This window comes from Pelophylax lessonae (assembly GCF_965119305.1).
Source record: "Pelophylax lessonae genome assembly, chromosome: 13".
NCBI classification, from domain to species: Eukaryota; Metazoa; Chordata; class Amphibia; order Anura; family Ranidae; genus Pelophylax; species Pelophylax lessonae.
In genome coordinates, this window is record NC_138780.1 from 46134528 (window position 1) to 46156940 (window position 22413).

Below are 22413 nucleotides of genomic sequence, written 5' to 3' on the forward strand. Positions count from 1 at the left end.
TCGAGACCCTTGAAGGCGTTCTGAGCGTCGTTCCCGCAGACGCCAATCCATTTGAATGGCAAGAGCAATTAGATCCTCTAAGGATGCAGGTGTTTCTACCCGAGCCAGCTCGTCTTTTAGAGCTTCCGAGATGCCATGACGGTACTGGTATTTCAATGCTGCCTCGTTCCAGTCCGTGTCGGCTGCCCATCTACGGAAGTCTACCGTATAGTCCTCGGCCGGGCGTTTGTTTTGCTGGAAGGCATGCAGGGCCGACTCTGCCGTGACCGTACGCTGGGATCCTCGTATAATTGGGTCATAGCCTCAAAGAAAGAGTTTGTGGAATTCAGGATTGGACTCTTCTGTTCCAAGAGATTGTGTGCCCAAGTCTGAGGTTCTTCGGCCAGTAGGGAAATTATGAATCCCACCTTAACGGACTCAGAGGAGAAGGTCCTAGGTTGAAGGGCTAGGTATATTAAACAAGCATTCCTGAAGGCCCTGAATTTCCTACGCTCCCCACGGAAGCGTTCTGGCGTGGGCAACAGTGGTTCCGGGGGCGGAGCTGAAGCCGAATGGCCGGAGCTAGCTTGGTCCGGTTGGGCCGGAGCCGGCAGTGAGCTAGTGGTTGGCTGATTCGGGTAAGGTGGAGGAGAAGGGCCGGCCATGTTGAGTACTCGACCCTCTCGCTGGAAGTACCCATCTTGTAGCCTTTGCACAGCTTGGGTCAGGGCTGAAACCTGCTGGCATAGGGCCTCGAGCTGGGAAGCACCTCTGTCAGCCTCTGACATGGCTGGTTTATGCTGTCAGTTACCTTGGTGGAGGCCGAAGTGCTGAGAGGGCTTCCTTTGCAGCTCGGTGCGGATCACCCCTGGAGGTGGAACAGGGGATGACTCGTCCCAAGGAGCACTGGATGCGGGTGGATTCCGTATGATGAATGGTATGGTGTGGACTCACAGGACCGTTTCCAGAGGATCTAAAGATGCTTGAAACAAGAGACAAAAAGTTAATGCCAGGCCAAGGGTCATACACAGTGAATCAGTCCGAGCAAATGGAGGTACAGAGGGGTAAGACAAGGAGAGAGTCCGTGGAATCCAGGCCGAGGTCGGTACACAGAATATCCAGCAGAGGTATGGTTCAGGCAAAGAGTGGTCAGACAAGCCGAGGTCAAACAAGGAGAAGTGCAGATGGGTCAAGGCAGGGGAGGGCTGGCAGCCTTAGGCCTGGGGGGCAAGTCCAGTCAAGTGGCCCATTGAACCATTTGAAGCAGCTCACCATCCATGCCTACCTGGTTTTATAAAGGATATTGATGTTATGAAGCAAGACAAACATGATGCAATGGGGTAACTCATACTCTGTACACTCATACAGCTCTGCAAATAGAACATTGTGTAGCGGCGACCAGCAGCTTTATACCGTGTCTGGCCCCTACATTAATCTAGCCCTGATTGCTGCCTTTTTACTCGGCATCAGAGCGGCCCGGGGGGCAATTGCCACCCTGCCCCCCCCCCCTCCCAGTCCTCCCCTGGGTCAAGGAGAAAGCCGGGTCAAAAGCAGGAATGCAGATAAACAAACAGGTCACGGGTACTAGAGCTGATGATAAACCAGCGCTCAAGCACAGCCAGAGAGCACCTTATATAGGGCCAGGGCTGGGGAGAAGGGCGTGGTGACACACCTGCTCTGCCTCCAGCGTTCTATTGTTGCTGAATGGTAATTCCTTTCCTGACATTTCTATATACTTGACGTGTTTCAGGAAGGGTTCAATCCTTTCCTCAGGGGTGTTATTAGGAGAAGCTCACAGAGTTTATACTCTATAACAAAACACAGCAATCATCAAAACAAGAAAATGACATTATGAAGGCACATCAGTGACAGCTGTATTACACATTGCTCATAGTGGATGGAATCTGATTTCTTAACCACCTTTGTAGTGAAATATGTGCCTTCATGATGTCATTTTCTTGTTTTGACGATTGCTGTGTTTTGTTATAAAATATAAACCCTGTGACCTTCTCCTAATAACACCCCTGAAGAAAGGATTGAACCCTTCCTGAAACGCGTCGGGTATATAGAGAAGGCCGTGTCACCAACATGTGCATATTCTGTAACAAGTCAGCTGATTACAATTGATGACTTTGTTTTTTATCATTCACACAGATGGTACAATACTTTTTATATGAATGTAACAAATACTTTTTATGTTTTATACAATAGAAGTTTATCTTTTTTCAGATTCCTTTAAAGTCCCACAAGTACTTGGGGGTTACTCATCTTTTTTCTACTTGAACAAAGGGATGTTGGCAACAACTATATATGGATTTCTCTGGTGGGTTGTTTTCTAGATTGCACTTTTTAAGGTTCAAAATATTTGTATTATTTGAGTTCACTTTTGGAGATCACACCCCTGGAGGGGGTTTATTGTTCCTTTTATTGCCATACACTTGTACACATATTTGATTTTTATACTTTTTGCAGCATGTTTTATTTGTTGGGGTTACATCTCTGGAGGGTTTTTACTTTTTTTGTGTAGTAACTATTAATATATGCACTGATTTTTGTGTTTACAACATCACTGATTACTCATCCATAGCTTTATTGTGTCAACTGATTGCTGGTTTTCCCCAGGGGTTATCACCCCTGTATGGTGTTTGTTGCTAGGTACTCATTATTTGTTGTAGTCAGCAGGGCAGCACCAGTTTAGTTTGTCAAAAATATCAGATAAAAATCATCCTGTCCAATCACTAGCAATGCTGATTGCGGCCTCACACTGTCTGCTGATACCATTCATGCTCCATACACAAGGAGATTATAGCACAATACGAGTCATGTCAGTGGTATTCTGTGCTCATCCTGTGTATGGAGATATCACCGTCTCTACACATGGAGGACAATATTGGGGGGTCTACTCCCTTATAACATTTTTCTTATAAAATTCTATTTCCTGGAGTTTATAAAGTGATCTAATATAAATGATTCCAATAAAGAGAAATGAGTTCCATGTATGTAGAGAATAGTTACATTCATTCCCTGGGGGAGAAATTCATTTTTTTCTGGTAACATTCTTCTCTTCTTCTACAGATTGTCCTATAATCAGCTGACAGACAGTTCCTGCCCCCACCTGGCATCTGGAATAAAAAATAACCAGACACTGAGGACACTGGATCTGTCTAGGAACAATCTGAAGGGTCTTCATTTCAGAGATCTGATGGAAGCTCTGACAACAAGCCAGATAGAGAAATTACGGTGAGTATAACAGGACTGACTGAGACAATAATATTCTGGGACAGGTCACACCACATGCATCGCACTGATTCTTTTTTTCTGCATCATAAAAGCATGGAAAGTATGTTATATGGGTTCCAATGGCATAGTTCACACCAGCACAGTGCGTTCCAGGGCTTTTCCATCCTAAAACAAAAAGTACATCATTTTTTTACTGCACAGAATTGTACTGGAATGTGCCAAAAAGCATCAAAAAAGCATCGGACCCCAGTACAGGGGAAACAAAATGCAAAAAAAGAAGAAGAAACATCTGGAGTGCATCTGGAAATGCTTCAAAAAGCATTGAAAACGCTCTGGAATTAATCAAAAAAGTGTTATAAATATGAGATAGCAGAGAGGAAGCTTACTCACTGCCAACACCAAAGCAGACAAATACAAACAGAAGAAAAGAATAAAGCTGCTGCAGACACTCCAATAGTGACCCCACACCACAAAGACCAAATGACAAATGAATTGGTGCTGCACTGCTGACTACAACAAATAATGAGAACCTAGCAATAAACACCCTGCAGAGGTGATAACCTCTGGGGAAAAACAACAATTGGTGAACACAATAAAGCTATGGATGAGTAATCAGGGGCAAATAGTTCATGTACACAAAAATCAGTACATGTATTAATAGTTACTATAAAAAAAGTAAAAATCCTCCAGAGATGTAACCCCATCAAATTTAACTTGGAGCACAAATATAATTATCAAACGTGCATACAAATGTGTGGCAATACAAGGAATAATAAACACCCTCCAGGAATGTGATCTCCAAAAATAAACTCAAATAATAAAAATGATTTGAATCTGAAAAAGTGCAATAGTGGAAATTCAATCTCATCAAACTATAAATGTAATTTCATAGTAATAAAGCAAATGTCCAATATAAAGTGTCCAAATGTGTAGATGGGGTTACTTCGGGGGGTGGATTTACTAAAGGAAATAGTGGAGAAAAAACACAAAAGGAGTTGCAAAAAATGGCTCCAACACAGGTATTTTGAAAAAGGTAAAAAATGTACTTTATTAAGGTTGAGACAATAATATCACATTTAAACAAAAATAAAAAATATATGTGTGTGTTCAATAGCCTGTGAACTGTTGCCCAGATAGACCACGTCCCTACTCATAAAAACACACACAAATGACCTCAAAGATACTCCACCCCACGCCCAGGCCGCCCAACACCCAACCCACTCAGCAAGGACCCCTTCCAGTACTGGCCCCAACACAGCCCTGAATCAAACTCATGACAAAGGGACACTTAGGTAAAAGTGGGAAGACTTCATTGGAGTGGCATTGGTAAGTGGGGGGTGGGGTATACCCAAAAGGGGGGGGGGGTTGTTTTCCAGAGGATCCAAATAAATGTACAGTTGGAAGTACAGGTGGAAATATAAATTGATTGTTGAGGTCTGTAGATTGGTATGAGCCACACCGGTGCTATCCAATTATAGTGGAGCACTGACAGGCTGACAGCATTAAAACATTCTCAGCCGAGAAGTAGGAGCCATGGGGATAATTGATTCTAAGGCTTAGAAAGACTTTAAGCTTTTGCTCCAAATATTTAAAAAATTGCAGTAAACCGGCCTCAATATTGCAACCTTCATATCATGCTGGTAATATATGGCCGTAGCCGGTAGTCACTTTGGCCAGAGTAAATGTATGTATGCACAGTCCAGATGATCTCCAGATAAAGTAGACACAGTTTCTGGCGTGACTTGTTTAGAAATAAGAGAATGTCTCTTACCAGCAACAAAAACCGAGGGAAGGGGCCAGTTTGCAGATGTAAGCTGTATGTCTTCGTATAGCGGTGATTACCATTTTTCAGTGCTCCCAGCAAGATGACATCCCACAGGGCTGTAAAGTGGAGGTATTCAGTGGTGGACCCAATAAGTTCCCACTTCCATGCACGTAGAGGCTGGTAAGTATTTCGGGCATCAGATGAATTCCCCGGATTGTACAGGAAACCAAAAAGAAACAAATCACCGCTCTGAAAGCAGCCAGCTGAGCCGGATCGATCCCGAACAACTGTGGCAGTCCTCCAGGAATGGGTGCTCACCAAGGTCCGCAACCTGAGAAGTCCATGTAAGTAGAGAAGAAAGTGGCACTTCCAGACCCAGGAACTTGGAAACTTGAGTTTTATTCTTCAAATCAAAGGTACAACATCAGACAGGAACACAAGACAAACTGGACAGCAGACGCGTTTCACACCTTGTGCTTATTCATTGCTTTCCCTGGATTGTAGGCAGCTGGCAGTGGTGGCAATGCCGCCCGGGCGTGGGGCGGAGTGAGAGGCTCCGGCGTGTGACGTCAACGCGTTTCACGTGACCCAGCACGTTTCGTCAGGGCGTAATTACGTTGTGCGTGCTATCCCTCTATATACCCGGAGTTAAGGCCGTGATTGGCCAGTATGCCAACGGGTATCAATTGGGGGACATATTGTAGACTAATGGAGGTGCTGCAGACTCAGACAAATAGGACAAATACCAGAACCACACAGATTTACACTAGATATAGCGGATACATATATTAACATATCCCCCTCAAATATAAGGAGACTTGGGGAAAGAGAGAACAAAACACCAAAACAAAAAATAAGAGTAATATTTAAAGAATTTAAGTTAGATCCAGATACACTCCAGATCACACCTAGCATGAAATTCAGTCCTAAAGATCATACCAATGAGGAGCAACATCCCTTGTAAAACCCAATTACATAGAAAAATTCCAAGCAGGGCTATAGAGCTATTATGTTGTAAAACAACCCTGTATACTAATTCATTATCAGGGGAATAGAGGAAATGGAAGACGTTTATTCATCAACTACCATGTCATCTGTCTGGGAGCTGACAGAGGGTATACCTTGCCGCAGACAGGGAAAAGATCAAAAACAATCAGGAAGAGTTTATCTGTCAGATGCAGCAGATAGTAAAAATAAAAATAGTAATAATGATACTAAGAAACAGCCAAGGTGACTACCACTATGATGGCTAAAGGGCAAGGAATACCGTACCATAATGAAAGAACCAAAAAATGTAGGGAAGAAATATCATGATAGATTGCTAATTTCTTAGAGTTTTATGAGACACATACAGAAATTTTTAACAGGAATCACCTCCGGTCAATCCTGACCAGAGAGTAACTCCTCAAAGGGAGGAAATCTAGATGTTGTATATAAATTCTTCTTTAGATCTCATTTTACCATATCTGTCTATCTCCATATTCAAAAATATCCTAAAAATAGTTGGTAAACCATATGGTCAAGAATATTTTTTCATTATTATTATTATTATTATTATACACATAGTGGCGACACCTGCCCAGTTGGAATTGGGGGAAGAAGCCATTATCCCTCCAGTACCACTAGGGTCATTTTGCGATTAGGGTTCCAAGAAAACCTTAAAGGCTCATCTCCATTAGGGACCAAGGTATTAAGCCTGAAAATCCAGGCCTTTTCCTTTTGTAACAGTACCCTATCAAAATCACCCCGCCTAGGGGGAAGATTCAGGGCAAAGAACCCTTTTACTCTAAATCCTTTTAAGTCATTATTGTGTTTTTCTGCAAAATGAAGGGCCAATGGAGTTTCTTATTTTAGACAAATACTTTTAAGGTGTTCATAATCCTGATTCTGAGTTGTCTCTTAGTTTTCCCTATATAACATTTCTTACAGGGGCATTCTATAATATACAGCACCCGAGAGGTAGCACAATTGATGAACTGTCGGATGAAGAAAGTCTTGGCCCTACTCGCACTGGTAAAACTGTCAGTTTTATCTACAAATTTGCAAATACCACAATGACCGCATGGAAACATCCCATTAGGGGGGGGGGGGTAGGTTAGTGAGCCAATAACTGCTTGTTTCCTTTTAAATTCGGAATGGACCAAGCATCACCAAGATTGCTGGCACGTTTGGCCACCATTAGTGGTCTTGGCCCAACCGTTTTACTCAATCTATCAGATCTAAGTAAAATGTGCGAGTGATTTTCAAGAATTTTCTTCACATCCCGCCACTAACCACCAAATTTGGTGATCAGTCTAGGATGGTAATTCGGTGTAGATGATGGTTTATCTGTAGGATTAAGTAATTCCTGACGCGTGCATTTGCCAGCCAACCGTTTGGCTCTTCTAAGAACCCTATGAGAGTAACCCCTCTCTCTAAAACGTCTATAAATTTTGTCAGCCTCCTGAAGGTATTCATTATGACCAGTACAATTTCTCTTGATTCAAATGAATTGCCCCACTGGTATCCCTCTCTTGAGGGGCTCAGGGTGGTGGCTATCTGCACACAGCAGAGTATTCGCCGCTGTCTCCTTCCTGTATGTAGCTGTAAAAAGTCTACCATTGTGAAAAGATATTTTTAAATCAAGGAAGGGAATCTGTGTGCTGTCAACCATGTAAGTCAATCTGATGTTCCGACAGTTGGAGTTAAGTTCAGTAATGAACTCCTCCAATTCCAGAACAGTGCCCTCCCATACCACTAATATGTCATCAATGTACCTCAGCCATTTCTTGGCATGGCTGAGGTACATCAAGGAAGCATATACGATTTCTTCCTTCCAGAGACCTAGGTGTAAACAGGCATAAGAGGGAGCCCAAGGGCCACCCATTGCTGTGCCTCTTATTTGTAGGAAAATCTTTCCAAGAAATTGAAAGTAATTATTAGTCAAAGCCAACTCTAGAATCTCCAGGAGGAACTTGTTTTGGGCCCCAAACTGGGGATATTTTTTCTCCAAAAAATGGTAGACGGCCATAATGCCCCAGTCGTTGGGTATGGACATATATAGAGATTCAACGTCGATCTCAACAAGAAGTGATCCATCTGGGACATTAAGATCTTGGATCTTATTAACCACTTGCCGACTGCGCGCAGTATATTTACTGCGGCAGTCAGCCCCGGCTAGGCAGAGTGACGTAGGTCTACGTCGCTCGCCTGTCACCGGATTTTGAGCCAATAGCGGGCGTGCGCATGCCCGCTGAGGCGCGCACCCGCCTCGGCTCGTTCACAGAGGAGTGCGGGCGTGTGACCGGCAGACCCGATGTCCGCCAGTCACACTACGATCGTCGGTACATCGGGAGAAAGACGGACGGCTTATGTAAACAAGCTGCCTGTCATTCTCCCCTGTGTAAAAATGGAGATCAGACGGTTCTACTATGTAGAACCATTGATCTCTGTTTTTACAATAGTAGACCTGTCCCACTACAGTTAGAAACACGCCCCTAGGACACACTTAACCCCTCCCTGTCCAATACAGTTAACCCCTTCCCTGCCAGTGTCATTTTTGCAGTAACAGTGCATATGTATAGCACTGATTACTGCAGTAATGTCACTGGTACCCCCAAAAGTGTCAAAAATGTCAGTCAAGGGTCCGATCTGTCCGCCGCAATGTCGCAGTACTGCAAAAAAAATCGCAGATTGCCGCTATTAAAAAAAAACCACCAAAAATGACAAAAATCTTTCCCTTTGTTAGTAAACGCGATAACTTTTGCGCAAACCAATCGAAATACGCTTTTTGCGATTTTTTTTTGCCAAACATATGTAGCATAAAACAAATTGGCTGAAAATGTTAAAAAATTTTGATTTTTACATTTTTTTTTGGGGGGGGGGGATTTCATATAAAAAAAAGCAAAAAATGTTGTTATTTTTGCAAAATTTACGCTCTTTTTTTGTTTATAGCGCATGATCAAAGAAAATCGCACAGGTGATCAAATACCACCAAAAGAAAGATTTGTTTGTGGGAAAAAAGGACGTGAAATTCGTTTAGGTACAGCGTCGCACGACCGTGCAATTGTCCGTTAAAGTCACGCAGTAAAAAATCGCAAAAAAACCCCTGGTCAGGAAGGGGGTAAAATCTTCCGGGGCTTAAGTGGTTAAGAACGTCCCCTGTGTCCCTGACATATGAGGGCAAGTCAATCACCAAGTCTTTGATAAAGGAGTCTAGATATCTACCCAACTTCTCCAGTGGGCCACCTACCGCCGAGACGATTGGTCTCCTTGGAGGATTCTTAAAGTTTTTATGTAATTTAGGTAATATATAAAATGTAGGTAGATTAAATTCATTGACCTCAAGATAGCTTTTTTTCACGTTTGGTGATTAAGTTGGCCTCATATGCCAGGGAGAGTTTTTCATTGATGTTGGCCACAAGGTTAGAGAAAGGGTTAGTCTCCAATTTCTGATAGGTGCTGCTGTCTGAGAGTAAACGAACAACCTCTTGTTCGTAGTTAGTCTCAGACAGTATCACTACATTACCTCCCTTGTCACTCTTCCTGATAACGATTCCCTCAGCTGCCTTAAGCTCCTCCAAGGCTATTCTTTCATCTGGGGATGAGTTATCAAGGAGTGTGGGGCGCCAATCAAGTTTCTTAAGATCTTCTTCAACAAGCATGAGAAAGGTGCTCAGCCATTTATTGCTACAGAACTTAGGCATAGCTGTGGACCTAATCGTAAGGTTAGATTTCCTACGATATTTATTAGGTAGAGTCTCCTCATCCGACAGTTCATCACTTCCCTCCTCTAAGAGGGAATTAAATATCTCAAGAGCCTCCTTGTCCCTGGAGTCTAGTACCTGAGGGTTCCCTACCTTCTCAGCCTCATAGAGAGGAATAGTATACCTTTCGGAGGAAGAGGCAAATGTCTTTATATACCTCAAAGTGGTCCATCTTTGCGGATGGGGAGAAAGAAAGACCCCTTTGTAGTAACTAGAGTTGAGCGGACACCTGGATGTCCGTGTTCGGCGGGTTTGGCCAAACTTGAAAAAAAAGTCTGGGTCCGTGTCCCGGACTTTTGCCGAACTTTTCCCGGACACCGAACCCCATTGAAGTCAATGGGGACCCGAACTTTCAGGCACTAAAATGGCTCTAAAACACCAATGGAAAGGGCTAGAGTGCTGCAAATGGCAGCAAACCGTAGTTAAGAGCATGGCAAGTGCTCTGCAAACAAATGTGGATCGGGAAATAACTTAAAACAATAAAAAAAATAAAAATAAAACAATGTTCTTCATCTCTGAAGGACGAGGCCCATATGGGAGGGAGGTTGAGGTGGTGGTAGATGTGGCGGTGTCATAGACGTGCGCACAGGGTGTGCCGGGTGTACCTGGGCACACCCTATTCACCTAGGGCACATAGCATTATTGCTCTGTTTGCCAGTGAGGAGATGGGAAAGATCTCCCTCGGACCTGCTCTGCTCTATTTCACTTTGCCAGCAGGGAGAGTAATGTATCGGGGCCATGTACATGTAGGCAAACACATGCATGTGTATTTAAACTTTGGGGTGCACACCCTACTGCAATAGGCTGCGCACACCTATGGTCGGTGTAGGTGGAAGCGGCGGTGGAGGAGGACCAGGGCCGGATTAAGAGCATCATGGGCTTGGTGCTGAGGATTTTGAAGGGCCTTAAGGGCCGTGCTTTGGCATGCACCCAGAGGAGGAAGGGTGCAGCCATGCATGCCTAATTCAACATGGGATGCTGTCTCTGAAGCCCATAAACACATCCATGCATCGGCAACTGTCCCTCCTTGTCCAGCCTTCGTGCTGTGTGGGGAGGTTCTGAGGGAGCTGCCTGGGGAAGCGAGCATAGAAGCCAGACTTCTGTGTTTACAAGTGACAGAAGAGCGGTAACAGTGAATATGGCCAACCCGGGGCCTATATTAAGGTAGGGGCCTGGAGCTGCAGCTCCAATAGCCCCTATGTTAATCTGGCCCTGAGGAGGACGAGGTAGCCAACACTGATTTTTTTTCAGAAATTTTAAATGAGGGTACACCCCAAAAGAGTGGAAAAGAGCAAAAATAGAACAATGGCTGGGTAAGGTCGGTATCCATCGCTATTCTGCACAAGGTACGGAAAAGTCCCGTGGGATCCATGCCTGGTTCATTTTAATGAATGTGAGCTTGTCCACATTGTCTCTGGACAGGCGGCTGCGCTTGTCTGTGATAACGCCCCCAGCCATGCTAAATACCCGTTCAGATAATACACTGGCTGCAGGGCACGCCAGCACCTCCAAGGCGTAAAGGGCAAGCTCAGGCCATGTGCCCAATTTGGAGACCCAGAAGTTGAAGGGGGCAGACCCGTCATTCAGTACGTCTAGGCGCGTGTACACATACTGCTCCACCATGTTGGTGAAATGCTGCCTCCTGCTAAGACGTTCCATATGAGCTACTGGTGCTGCTGTTTGTTGTGGCGTGCTGACAAAGCTTTTCCACATTTTGGCCATGCTAACCCTGCCTTCTGAGGTGCTGGCGGTGCCCTGGTTGCGTTGGCGACCTCTTCCTCCTCCTCTGCCTTGTACTTCCACTGTGGCCCCACTGTCAGGTGGGAATGCCAGCAGCATCGCATCTACCAGCGTGCGCTTGTACTCGCGCATCTTGCGATCGCACTCCAGTGAGTGAATTAAGGATGGTACGTTGTCCTTGTAATGGGGATCCAGCGGCGTGGCCACCCAGTAATCAGCACAAGTTAGAATGTGGGCAACTCGGCGGTCGTTGTGGAGACACTGCAGCATGTAATCGCTCATGTGTGCCAGGCTGCCCAGAGGCAACGAAAGGCTGTCCTCTGTGGCAGGTGTATCGTCTGTGTCCTCTGTATCCCCCCAGCCACGCACCAGTGATGGCCATGAGCTGGCCTGGGTGCCACCCTGCTGTGAACATGGTTCCATCTCCTCCTCCAGCTCCTCCTCCTCATCCTCCTCATCCTCCAGAACTGTGCCCCTGCTGGACAATTGCGTCCCTGGCGTTTGTGTGTGCAGGAACCCACCCTCGGAGCCCCTTGTGAATGACTGCCCTGAAAGCCTTGGAAATGTTACCTCTTCATCCTCCTCCTCCTCCTCATCCTGTGCCACATCCTCTTCCATCATCGCCTGAATTTTTTTCAAGGAGGCATAGAAGTGGGATAGTTAAGCTGACAACGGCGTCATCGGCACTGGCCATGTTGGTGGAGTACTCAAAACAGCGCAACAAGGCACACAGGTCTCGCATGGAGGCCCAGTTATTGGTGGTGAAGTGGTGCTGTTCCGCAGAGCGACTCACGCGTGCGTGCTGCAGCTGAAACTCCACTATTGCCTGCTGCTGCTCGCACAGTCTTTCCAGCATGTGCAAGGTGGAGTTCCACCTTGTGGGCACGTCACATATGAGGCGGTGAGCGGGAAGGCTGAAGTTACGCTGCAGCGCTGGCAGGCGAGCAGCAGCAGGGTGAGAACGCCAAAAGTGCGCACAGACGGCCCGCACTTTCTGCAGCAGCTCTGACATATTGGGGTAGTTTTTAAGGAACCTCTGCACCACCAAATTCAGCACATGCGCCAGGCAAGGGATGTGCGTCAAACCGGCTAGGCCTAGAGCTGCTATGAGATTTCGCCCGTTATCGCACACCACCAGGCCGGGCTTGAGGCTCGCTGGCAGCAACCACTCATTTGTTTTAAAACTGCCTGCTGTCGTTTACCCCTGGCCGTGCTGAAGTTGGTGGTGAAGGTGTTACGCTGTCCGGATGAGGAGGCGGTAGAGGATGAGGAAGCGGAGTAGGAGGAGTTAGGAACAGGAGGCAAACTGAAGCGCCCTGCAATCCTCGGTGGTGGAAGGACATGCGCCAAATTGCTATCCGCCTCAGGCCCATCCACCACTGCATTTACCCAGTGTGCCGTTAGGGAGATATAACGCCCCTGACCGTGCTTACTGGTCCACGTATCGGTAATTAGGTGGACCTTGCCACAGATTGGGTTGCGCAGTGCACATCTGATTTTTTTTTTTCCCATTTGGTTGTGCAGGGAAGGGATGGCTTGCCTGGAAAAGTAGTGGTGGCTGGGCAGGACGTACTGTGGGACAGCCACCGACATAAGGGTTTTAAAACTGTGCGTCTCCACCAGACGGAATGACAACATTTCAAAGGCCAAGAATTTTGAAATGCTGGCATTCAGGGCCAGGGATCGCGGGTGGGTAGGGGGGTACTTCCTCTTCCTCTCAAGTGTTTGGGAGATGGAAAGCTGAACGCTTCCACGGGACATTGTGGAGATGGTTGGTGACCCAGGTGGTGGTGTTGCTGACAGATCATCTGTTTGCGGGGTGGCAGGTGCCGGTATCACTACAGATGTGGATGGAGCGGCCGAGACTGCAGCAGAAGAGGAAGCAGGATGAGCCAGAGACGTTTCTTGGTTTTGAAGGTGTCTACTCCACTGCAGCTCGTGCTTTGCACTTAGATGCCTAATCATGCAGGTTGTGCTCAGGTTGAGAAGGTTTATGCCTCGCTTCAGGCTCTGATTGCACAGGGTGCAAACCACTCGTGTCCTGTCATCAGCACATTTTCTAAAGAACTTCCACGCTAGAGAACTCCTTTGAGCTGGCTTTGCTGCGCTTGTTCCCTTGCTGCGTTGGGCAGTAGCAGGCGTAGTGTCTAGGGCACGGCTGCTCCGCTTCTGCACCCTGCTCCCTTTTCTGCTGTGCTGGTGGCTCTGTGCGACCACCGCCTCTTCCTCCAAACTACTCATGTCACCTGCATGACCTTCATTCCATGTGTGGTCGAGGACCTCATCGTCCTCCACATCATCTTCACCCCTGCCCTCCTTGTCGGTCTCCACAATTCTGAACGCCGCAGCAGTTGGCACCTGCGTTTCGTCATCATCGGAGACGTGCTGCGATGGCCCTTGCATGTACTCATCTTGAGAAATAAGTGGTTGGGCATCGCTGCACTCAGTCTCTTCCACTTCTGGGGCAGGGCTAGGTGGATGGCCCTGGGAAACCCTGCTGACAGAGTCATCAAAAATAAGAAGAGACTGCTGTATGGCTTTGGGCTCAGACTGCTTGCCTGATTTGCAAGGGGGTGAGGTGAAAGACGGTTGGACATCGGCTGCAGGTGCCAACTCTGACCTTTCTGCAGTAGACTGGGTGGGAGACAATGTGAAGGAACTGAAGGCACTGTCAGCAGCAAACCAATCTACTATCGCCTCTACTTCTTCTGGCCTCATCACTTCTAGAGGCGTATGATGCCCTACCAAATACTGATGCAGGTTCTGTCGCTTGCTCACACTTGAGGAAGGTGTTTCACTTGTGCGTGTAGCTGGCACAGATCGACCACGTCCTCTCCTTGCAACAGGAGCTCTACCAGCAGCACCACGACCCAGGCCACGGCCCCTATTTGATGGTCTCCTCGTATTTCTGTAATTTATGATCTTGCCCTAGAAAGGTGTTTATTGAATAGCGGAACAAAACAACAACAGTATTGTACGGGTGTATCTCACAGTCATATATGCAAACTATGCCCCAATTTAATGTTTTTTACCCCAAAAGGGTGTATATTGAATAGCGGAATAGGAAAAAGGATAAAAAACGGTGTATCTCACACGTACAAACACAGACTAGGCCCCGATGAAAAAATTTTTGTACTCTAAAGGGAGGATGAGGAAGAGGAGTAGGAGGAGTTGGGAACAGGAGGCAAACTGAAGCGCCCTGCAATCCTTGGCGGTGGAAGGAGATGCGCCAAACAAATTTAAAAGGTGTATCTCACACGTACCGACACAGACTATCCCGCAATTTAATTTTTTACACTCCAAAAGGGTGTATATTGAATAGCGGAATAGGAAAAATTTTATAATACGGTGTATCTCACACGTACAAACAAAGACTAGGCCCCGATTAAATTTTTTTGTACCCTAAAGGGAGGATGAGGAAGAGGAGTAGGAGGAGTTGGGAACAGGAGGCAAACTGAAGCGCCCTGCAATCCTTGGCAGTGGAAGGAGATGCGCCAAACAAATTTAAAAGGTGTATCTCACACGTACCGACACAGACTATCCCGCAATTTAATTTTTTACACTCCAAAAGGGTGTATATTGAATAGCGGAATAGGAAAAATTTTATAATATGGTGTATCTCACACGTACAAACACAAACTAGGCCCCGATTACAATTTTTTGTACCCTAAAGGCAGGATGAGGAGTAGGAGGAGTTCGGAACAGGCAGCACCCTCAAATCCTCGGAAGTATGAGATGCACGCCAAAAATTGGAAAGGTGTATCTCACATATACCAACACAGACTATCCCGCACTTTAATTGTTTATACCCAAAGGTTTTTATTGAATAGCGGAATAGAAAATATTATCAAAAAAAGTGTATGTATCTCACACGTACAGAACCAGACTAGGCCCCAATTACTATTTTTTGTACCCCCAAAGGCAGGATGAGGAGTAGGAGGAGTTCGGAACAGGCAGCACCCTCAAATCCTCAGAAGCATGAGATGCACCCCAAAAATTGGAAAGGTGTATCTCACACGTACCAACACAGACTATCCCGCAATTTAATTGTTTATACCCAAAGGTTTTTATTGAATAGCAGAATAGAAAATATTATCAAAAAAAGTGTATGTATCTCACACGTACAGAACCAGACTAGGCCCCAATTACTATTTTTTGTACCCCCAAAGGCAGGATGAGGAGTAGGAGGAGTTCGGAACAGGCAGCACCCTCAAATCTTCAGAAGTGTGAGATGCACCCCAAAAATTGGAAAGGTGTATCTCACACGTACCAACACAGACTATCCCGCAATTTAATTGTTTATACCCAAAGGTTTTTATTGAATAGCGGAATAGAAAATATTATCAAAAAAAGTGTATGTATCTCACACGTACAGAACCAGACTAGGCCCCAATTACTATTTTTTGTACCCCCAAAGGCAGGATGAGGAGTAGGAGGAGTTCGGAACAGGCAGCACCCTCAAATCTTCAGAAGTATGAGATGCACCCCAAAAATTGGAAAGGTGTATCTCACACGTACCAACACAGACTATCCCGCAATTTAATTGTTTATACCCAAAGGTTTTTATTGAATAGCGGAATAGAAAATATGATATAAAATTGGTGTGATTTATCAATAGCACATGTGAACAGCAGTGTCTTATATCATTCAGCTCTGCTGCAGGCTATGGAGGGAAAAAAAAAATTCCCCTTTTAAGTTTGTAATTTTTAACTAGATTAGTACAGACTATACCACAATTTAATATTTTTTAACCCAAGGGTGTATATTGAATAGTGGAATAGAAAAAAAATGTATAACTTTTGAAATCTCTCAATAATAGCACATGTGAACACAGCAGTGTATTATCACATTCAGCACAGCACTGAAGGAAAAACGCTGCACACAGTGACTGATAGAAAAAGACTTTTCTCCCTCCTCCTCAGTGGGCAAAAAAGATTGTGTTCACTGCACCCCACACACAGCAAAATCGATGTGGACCACTGATAGGGTTGCCAACCGTTCTGTAAAATACGGAATCGTCCCGTATTTTACACAGACAAGTGCTGTTCCGTATGAAACTGATAAGGAACGCACTTTGTTCCGTATTCCGCGGACGGTATTTGTTGTTGTTCGTGACTCAGTCCGTAGTACTACACTCACTGTCTCTGTGACTGACTGTGCGTCGCGTCCCCGACCCCTCCCCTCTCCGCCTTCAGGCCAATAACAATTCCGCAATGCCGGCGCAACCCCTCCCTTCCCCGCCCGGCGCCCGTAGTACGGTACCTGCTGCTGCAGAAAGCGAATTCTGCCAGTCTGCCAGTCGCACACAAGAGAATAAAAAAGGTAAGCAGCTGCAGAACTGAAGAAAAGGGGAGAAGAGCAGAGGAAAGGAAGGTTGAGGCGAGCAAAGAAAAGGGATATATTCATATTTCAAGCCTCTACATGTAATTTAATTATATACTTACTTTACCTTTTTCACAATAGCCCGGGATATTGTTGGATTTTCCATCCTTTCTGGCAGCGCCATCCCCCTCTCCTCCCCTCTAAATGTAAGCTTTGGCGCTAGAATACATACACATATATATACACACACACACATATATATATACACACACACACATATATATATATATATATATATATATATAGATATATATATATATATATATATATATACACATACATACATACATACATATATATATTATACACACACATACATATTATATATATATATATATATATATATATATATATATATATATATATATATATATATATATATATATATATATATATATAATATGTATGTGTGTGTATAATATATATATATGTATGTATGTATGTGCACCTTGCACCTATTTTCCTCGGCTCTCCCATAATCCTATCAGGTTGGGTTGGCAATGCACAAAGGAGAAGGAGGAAATAAATCTAAGGTTACAAGGATTTTGTCACTTCCCGATACAGGTCTGTATTTATTTGGTTGGTACCAGCCAGGAAAGCAGCCAACCAAACTGATCTTTTTTGCACTGAAAAAAACATCCCCCGCCTCGCCCCTGCCCCACCCCCGCCCTGCCCCTCCCCCGCCTGCCCCCTCCCCCGTTCCTTATTTCCATTTCAGAAAGTTGGCAACCCTAACCACTGACACCTGCCTATCTCCAGCCTCTCCCTAAAAGGATTGATAAGATCGGTCACTGAAACCCCCCCCACACAGCAAAATCGATTGTAGAACACTGACCCTAAAAATCAGCAGCCTCGCCCTAAAATGCCCTACAACTCGCCCTGCCTAACACACTCCGACCTGTCCCTCAATTCTATCCAGACACAAATGATTTTTGCCTGTCTGTCCCTAATCAGCAGCCAGCACGTATGATGTGTGCTCTGTCCCTGAACTACACAGCATAATGACGCAGCGGCGCTGGCTCGAACTTATAAAGACTTGGTCACATGCTTCAGATGGCCAATCACAGCTACTAATACATTTGTAGGCATGGCTGGGATGGCTTAAGGCACACCAGTTAAACGCTTGTTGATTGGCTGTTGAAAGCCCGCCATGAAAAGCGCGCCAATGCATACAAAACCTGGAAATAAAATGACCGAACACAGATTTTTACTCGAATATACAGTAAAGTTTTCGGGTCCGTGTTCGGGTAACAAAAATCCAATTATTCGGTACGAACACGAATAATACAGTCCGTATTATTCGTGTTCGTACCGTCGCTCAACCCTAGTAGTAACCTAACATGTTGTTCCTTAAGGGGGAAATCAGATAGATTAACTACCTATTTACTAAAGGAAATAGACTGTGTACTTTGCAAGTGCAAGTGTAGAGCTTAGTAAATGAGCAGAAATTCTGCAGACTTCCATCATCCAATGAGGTGTAAACAGCAAACATGCTGTTTTTTATTTCCCTTCATGTGATTGGGTATTCTTTGCAAAATGAAGCTTTACCTCATTTACTAAGCTCTGGAGCAACTGCATTTGCACAGTCTATTTCCTTTAGTAAATCCACCCCGAAGTAACCCCATCTACACATTTGGACTTTTTATAATGCACGCTTGCTTTATTACTATGAAATTACATTTAGTACCGGCTCACATTATTGCGGATGCACTGATCTCATGTAATTTGGAGCGCACTGCTCCTTCATTACATGCGATCTCCTGTGCGGATGCGAGTTCAGCCATACACTTTGAATGGCTGAATTTGCAGCGCATCCGCAGCAAACACGCACATGAGGCATTTTTTGAGCCGCCTCAGAATCGGATCGCGCAGTGGTTCACACTTGTGCGATCTGATTCTGTGCGTACTTGCAGATCGCACTGCGATATGCGATCAAACTGGGGGTGTCTTTAACATTTAATTGACACCCCCTGCGTATCGCATATGACAGTGTGAACTGCCAGATGTGCGGATGCGATGCGGGAACACGCTGCATATTCACAAATCTGAACCGAGCCTTATAGTTTGATGAGATTGAATTTCCACTATTGCACTTTTTCAGATTCAAAATAGTTTTATTAGTTGAGTATTGATATAATAATAATATTGATTATTGTTCTTTTTATTGCCATACACTTGTACACACTTTTCATTACTATATTTTTGCTGCATATTTCATTTGGTGGGGTTACATCTCTGGAGGGTTTTTACTTATTTATATAGTAACTATTATTATATGTACTGATTTTTATGTTTACATGAACTATTTGCCACTGATTACTATTCCACAGCGTTATTGTGTTCATTGGTTGTTGGTTTTCCCCAGGGGTTATCACCCCTGCAGGGTGTTTATTGCTATGTTCTTATTATTTGTTGTAGTCAGCAGTGCAGCACCAATTTCATTTGTCAAAAAAATCAGATAGAAATCATTCCGTCCAATCACTAGCAATGCTGATTGCGGCCTCACCCTGTCTGCTGATACCATTCATGCTTCATACACAAGGAGATTATAGCACAATACGAGTCATGTCAGTGGTATTCTGTGCTTATCCTGTGTATGGAGATATCACCGTCTCTACATATGGAGGACAATATTGGGGGGTCTACTCCATTACAACATTTTTCTTATAAAATTCGATTTCCTGGAGTTTATAAAGTGATTTAATATAAATGATTCCAATAAAGAGAAATGAGTTCCATGTATGTAGAGAATAGTTACATTCATGCCTGGGGGAGAAATTCATTTTCTGGTAACATTCTTCTCTTCTTCTACAGTTTGTCCTCTAATGACCTGACAGACAGTTCCTGTCCCCACCTGGCATCTGGAATAAGAAATAACCAGACACTGAGGACACTGACCCTGTATGGGAACAATCTGGAGGGTCCTCATTTCAGGGATGTGATGGAAGCTCTGACAACAAGCCGGATAGAGGAATTAAAGTGAGTATAACAGGACTGACTGAGAGAATAATATTCTGGGACAGGTCACACCACATGCACTGCACTGATTTTTTTTCTGAATCATAAAAGCATGGGAAGTCGGTTATATGGGTTCCAATGGCATTGTTCACACCAGTGCAGTGCGTTCCAGTGCTTTTCCATCCCAGAGCAAAGAGTACATCATGCTGCTTTTTTTCTGCACAGAACTGTACTGGAATGTGCTAAAAAGCATCAAAAAAATGCATCGGACCCCAATACAGGGGAAACAAAATGCAAAAAGAAACATCTGGAGTGCATCTGGAAATGCTTAAAAAAAAAAAGCATTGAAAACGCACTGAAATGCATCAAAAAAGCATTATACATATCAGATAGCAGAGAGGAAGCTTACTCACTGCCAACACCAAAGCAGACAAATACAAACAGAAGAAAAGAAGAAAGCTGCTGCAGACACCCAAATAGTGACCCCCAGGACTTTTTTCTCATAAAATAGGTGCAGGAACTCCCCCTTTCCGGGTGACCCCTTTTACCGCCCCCACCCTCCTCCGAGCACCATTCCTTGGTTCCACCCCCTACCCACCTCCCAGTACTGCCCTTTTAGAAGAGAATACCAAAACACATATTTTGTGATGCTGAGTAATTTGTATGGAATTGGGTATTGATAACAAGAAAAATATTAAAATAGATCCCCTGCAGCCAGTAATAATAGCCCCCCCCTCCCACTTGCAACAAAAGATCCCCCTAACAACAATGGACCACCTGCAACAAAATGTCTCCCCTAGCAACAATAGACTCCCGGCAGCAACAACAGATCCCCCCACAGCCAGCATCAATAGATTCTCTGTCAGCCAACAATAGACCCCTCCCTAAACAGCAGAACTCTCCCAGCAACAACTGACCCCCAGCAACAGTAGGTCTCCCACCAGAAACAATAGCACCCCCCCCTGCAAAACTAGATCCCCTCCAGCTAGAATAGATCCCTCAATCAATAGACCCTGCAGCACACCCCAGCACCCCTTCCCATTACATAAATTCAGTGCTGGAGATGCTGGAACTGCGTTCCCTCGCGTTCCCGCTGAAAAAAAGCCCTGGTGACCTCACACCACAAAAACCAAATGACAAATGAATTGGTGCTGCACTGCTGACTACAACAAATAATGAGAACCTAGCAATAAACACCCTGCAGGGGTCATTCTCCCTGGGGAAAACCAACAATAAGTGAACGCAATAAAGCTATGGATGAGTAATCAGGGGCAAATAGTTAATGTACAGAAAACTTAATACATATATTGAAGCGGTAGTAAACTGTTGGCATGTTTTATTTTTTTTAACCTGCGAGGCAAAGTTATAATGTGCTAGTGTGCATCCCATACCGCCACATTATGTGACACTTACCTTAGAACGAAGCACTTCCAGTGGAGCGCTGTCACCGCTGACAGGGCTTCCATCTTTTCCCATTTTCCTTCTGTGTTTTTGGACCCCAGCTGTGTGACTGGCCGAAGGCGCAAAGATGTCACTCCCACGCATGCGCATCATTTACAGCACAGGACTCTGAAAGAACGGTCCCTGTGACAGTTCCTTCAGAGCGCATGTGCTGGTGATGTCACCGGCTTCATGTACAGTAAATATCTCCTAAACTGTTCATGGTTAGGAGTTATGTACACTGCCTATGGGTAACATTCATGTATGGGAGTTTACTTCCACTTTAATAGTTACTATACAAACGGGTAAAAACCCTCCAGATATGAAACCCCACCAAATTACACATGCAGCAAAATATGAAAATCAAAAGTGTGTACAAATGTATGGCAATAAAAGGAACAATAAACACCCTCCAGGGGTGCGATCTCCAACAAGTGAACTCAAATAATAAAAATATTTTGAATCTTAAAAAGTACAATCTAGAAAACAAACCACCAGAAAAATCCATATATAGTTGTTGCCAACATCCCTTTGTTCATGCAGAAAAAAGATGAGTAACCCCCAAATACTTGTGGGACTTTAAAGGAAACTGGAAAAAGATAAACTTGTATTGTATAAAACATGAAATGTATTTGTTATATCCATATAAAAAGTCTTGAACCGTCAGTGTAAATGACAAAAACAAAGTCATCAATTGTAATCAGCTGACTTGTTACAGAATATGCAGATGTTGGTGACAGGGCCTTCTCTATATACCCGACGCGTTTCAGGAAGGGTTCAATCCTTTCCTCAGGGGTGTTATTAGGAGAAGGTCACAGGGTTTATATTCTATAACAAAACACAGCAATTATCAACACAGGAAAATGACATCATGAAGGCACATCAGTGACGCCTGTATTACACATTGCTCATAGTTGATGGTATGTGATTTTTGGACCACCTTTGTAGAAAGCTGCTGCAGACACCCCAATAGTGACCCCACACCACAATGACCAAATGACAAATGAATTGGTGCTGCACTGCTGACTACAACAAATAATGAGAACCTAGCAATAAACACCCTACAGGGGTGATAACCTCTGGGGAAAAACAACAATCAGTGAACACAATAATGCTATGGATGAGTAATCAGTGGCAAATAGTTCATGTAAACACAAAACTCAG

The 22413-nt window shown here is 44.6% G+C and overlaps 1 protein-coding gene across 1 annotated transcript in view; it reads left to right on the plus strand.

The window, feature by feature from the left end:
- LOC309569711 (NACHT, LRR and PYD domains-containing protein 12-like) overlaps positions 1-22413 on the plus strand; it is a 1096074-nt gene that overhangs the window by 366381 nt on the left and 707280 nt on the right. Inside the window, exons 6-7 of the mRNA XM_082275674.1 lie at positions 3055-3219; positions 19666-19830. Coding sequence (XP_082131800.1) covers positions 3055-3219; positions 19666-19830 — 330 coding nt within the window. The remainder of the gene's footprint in view (positions 1-3054; positions 3220-19665; positions 19831-22413) is intronic.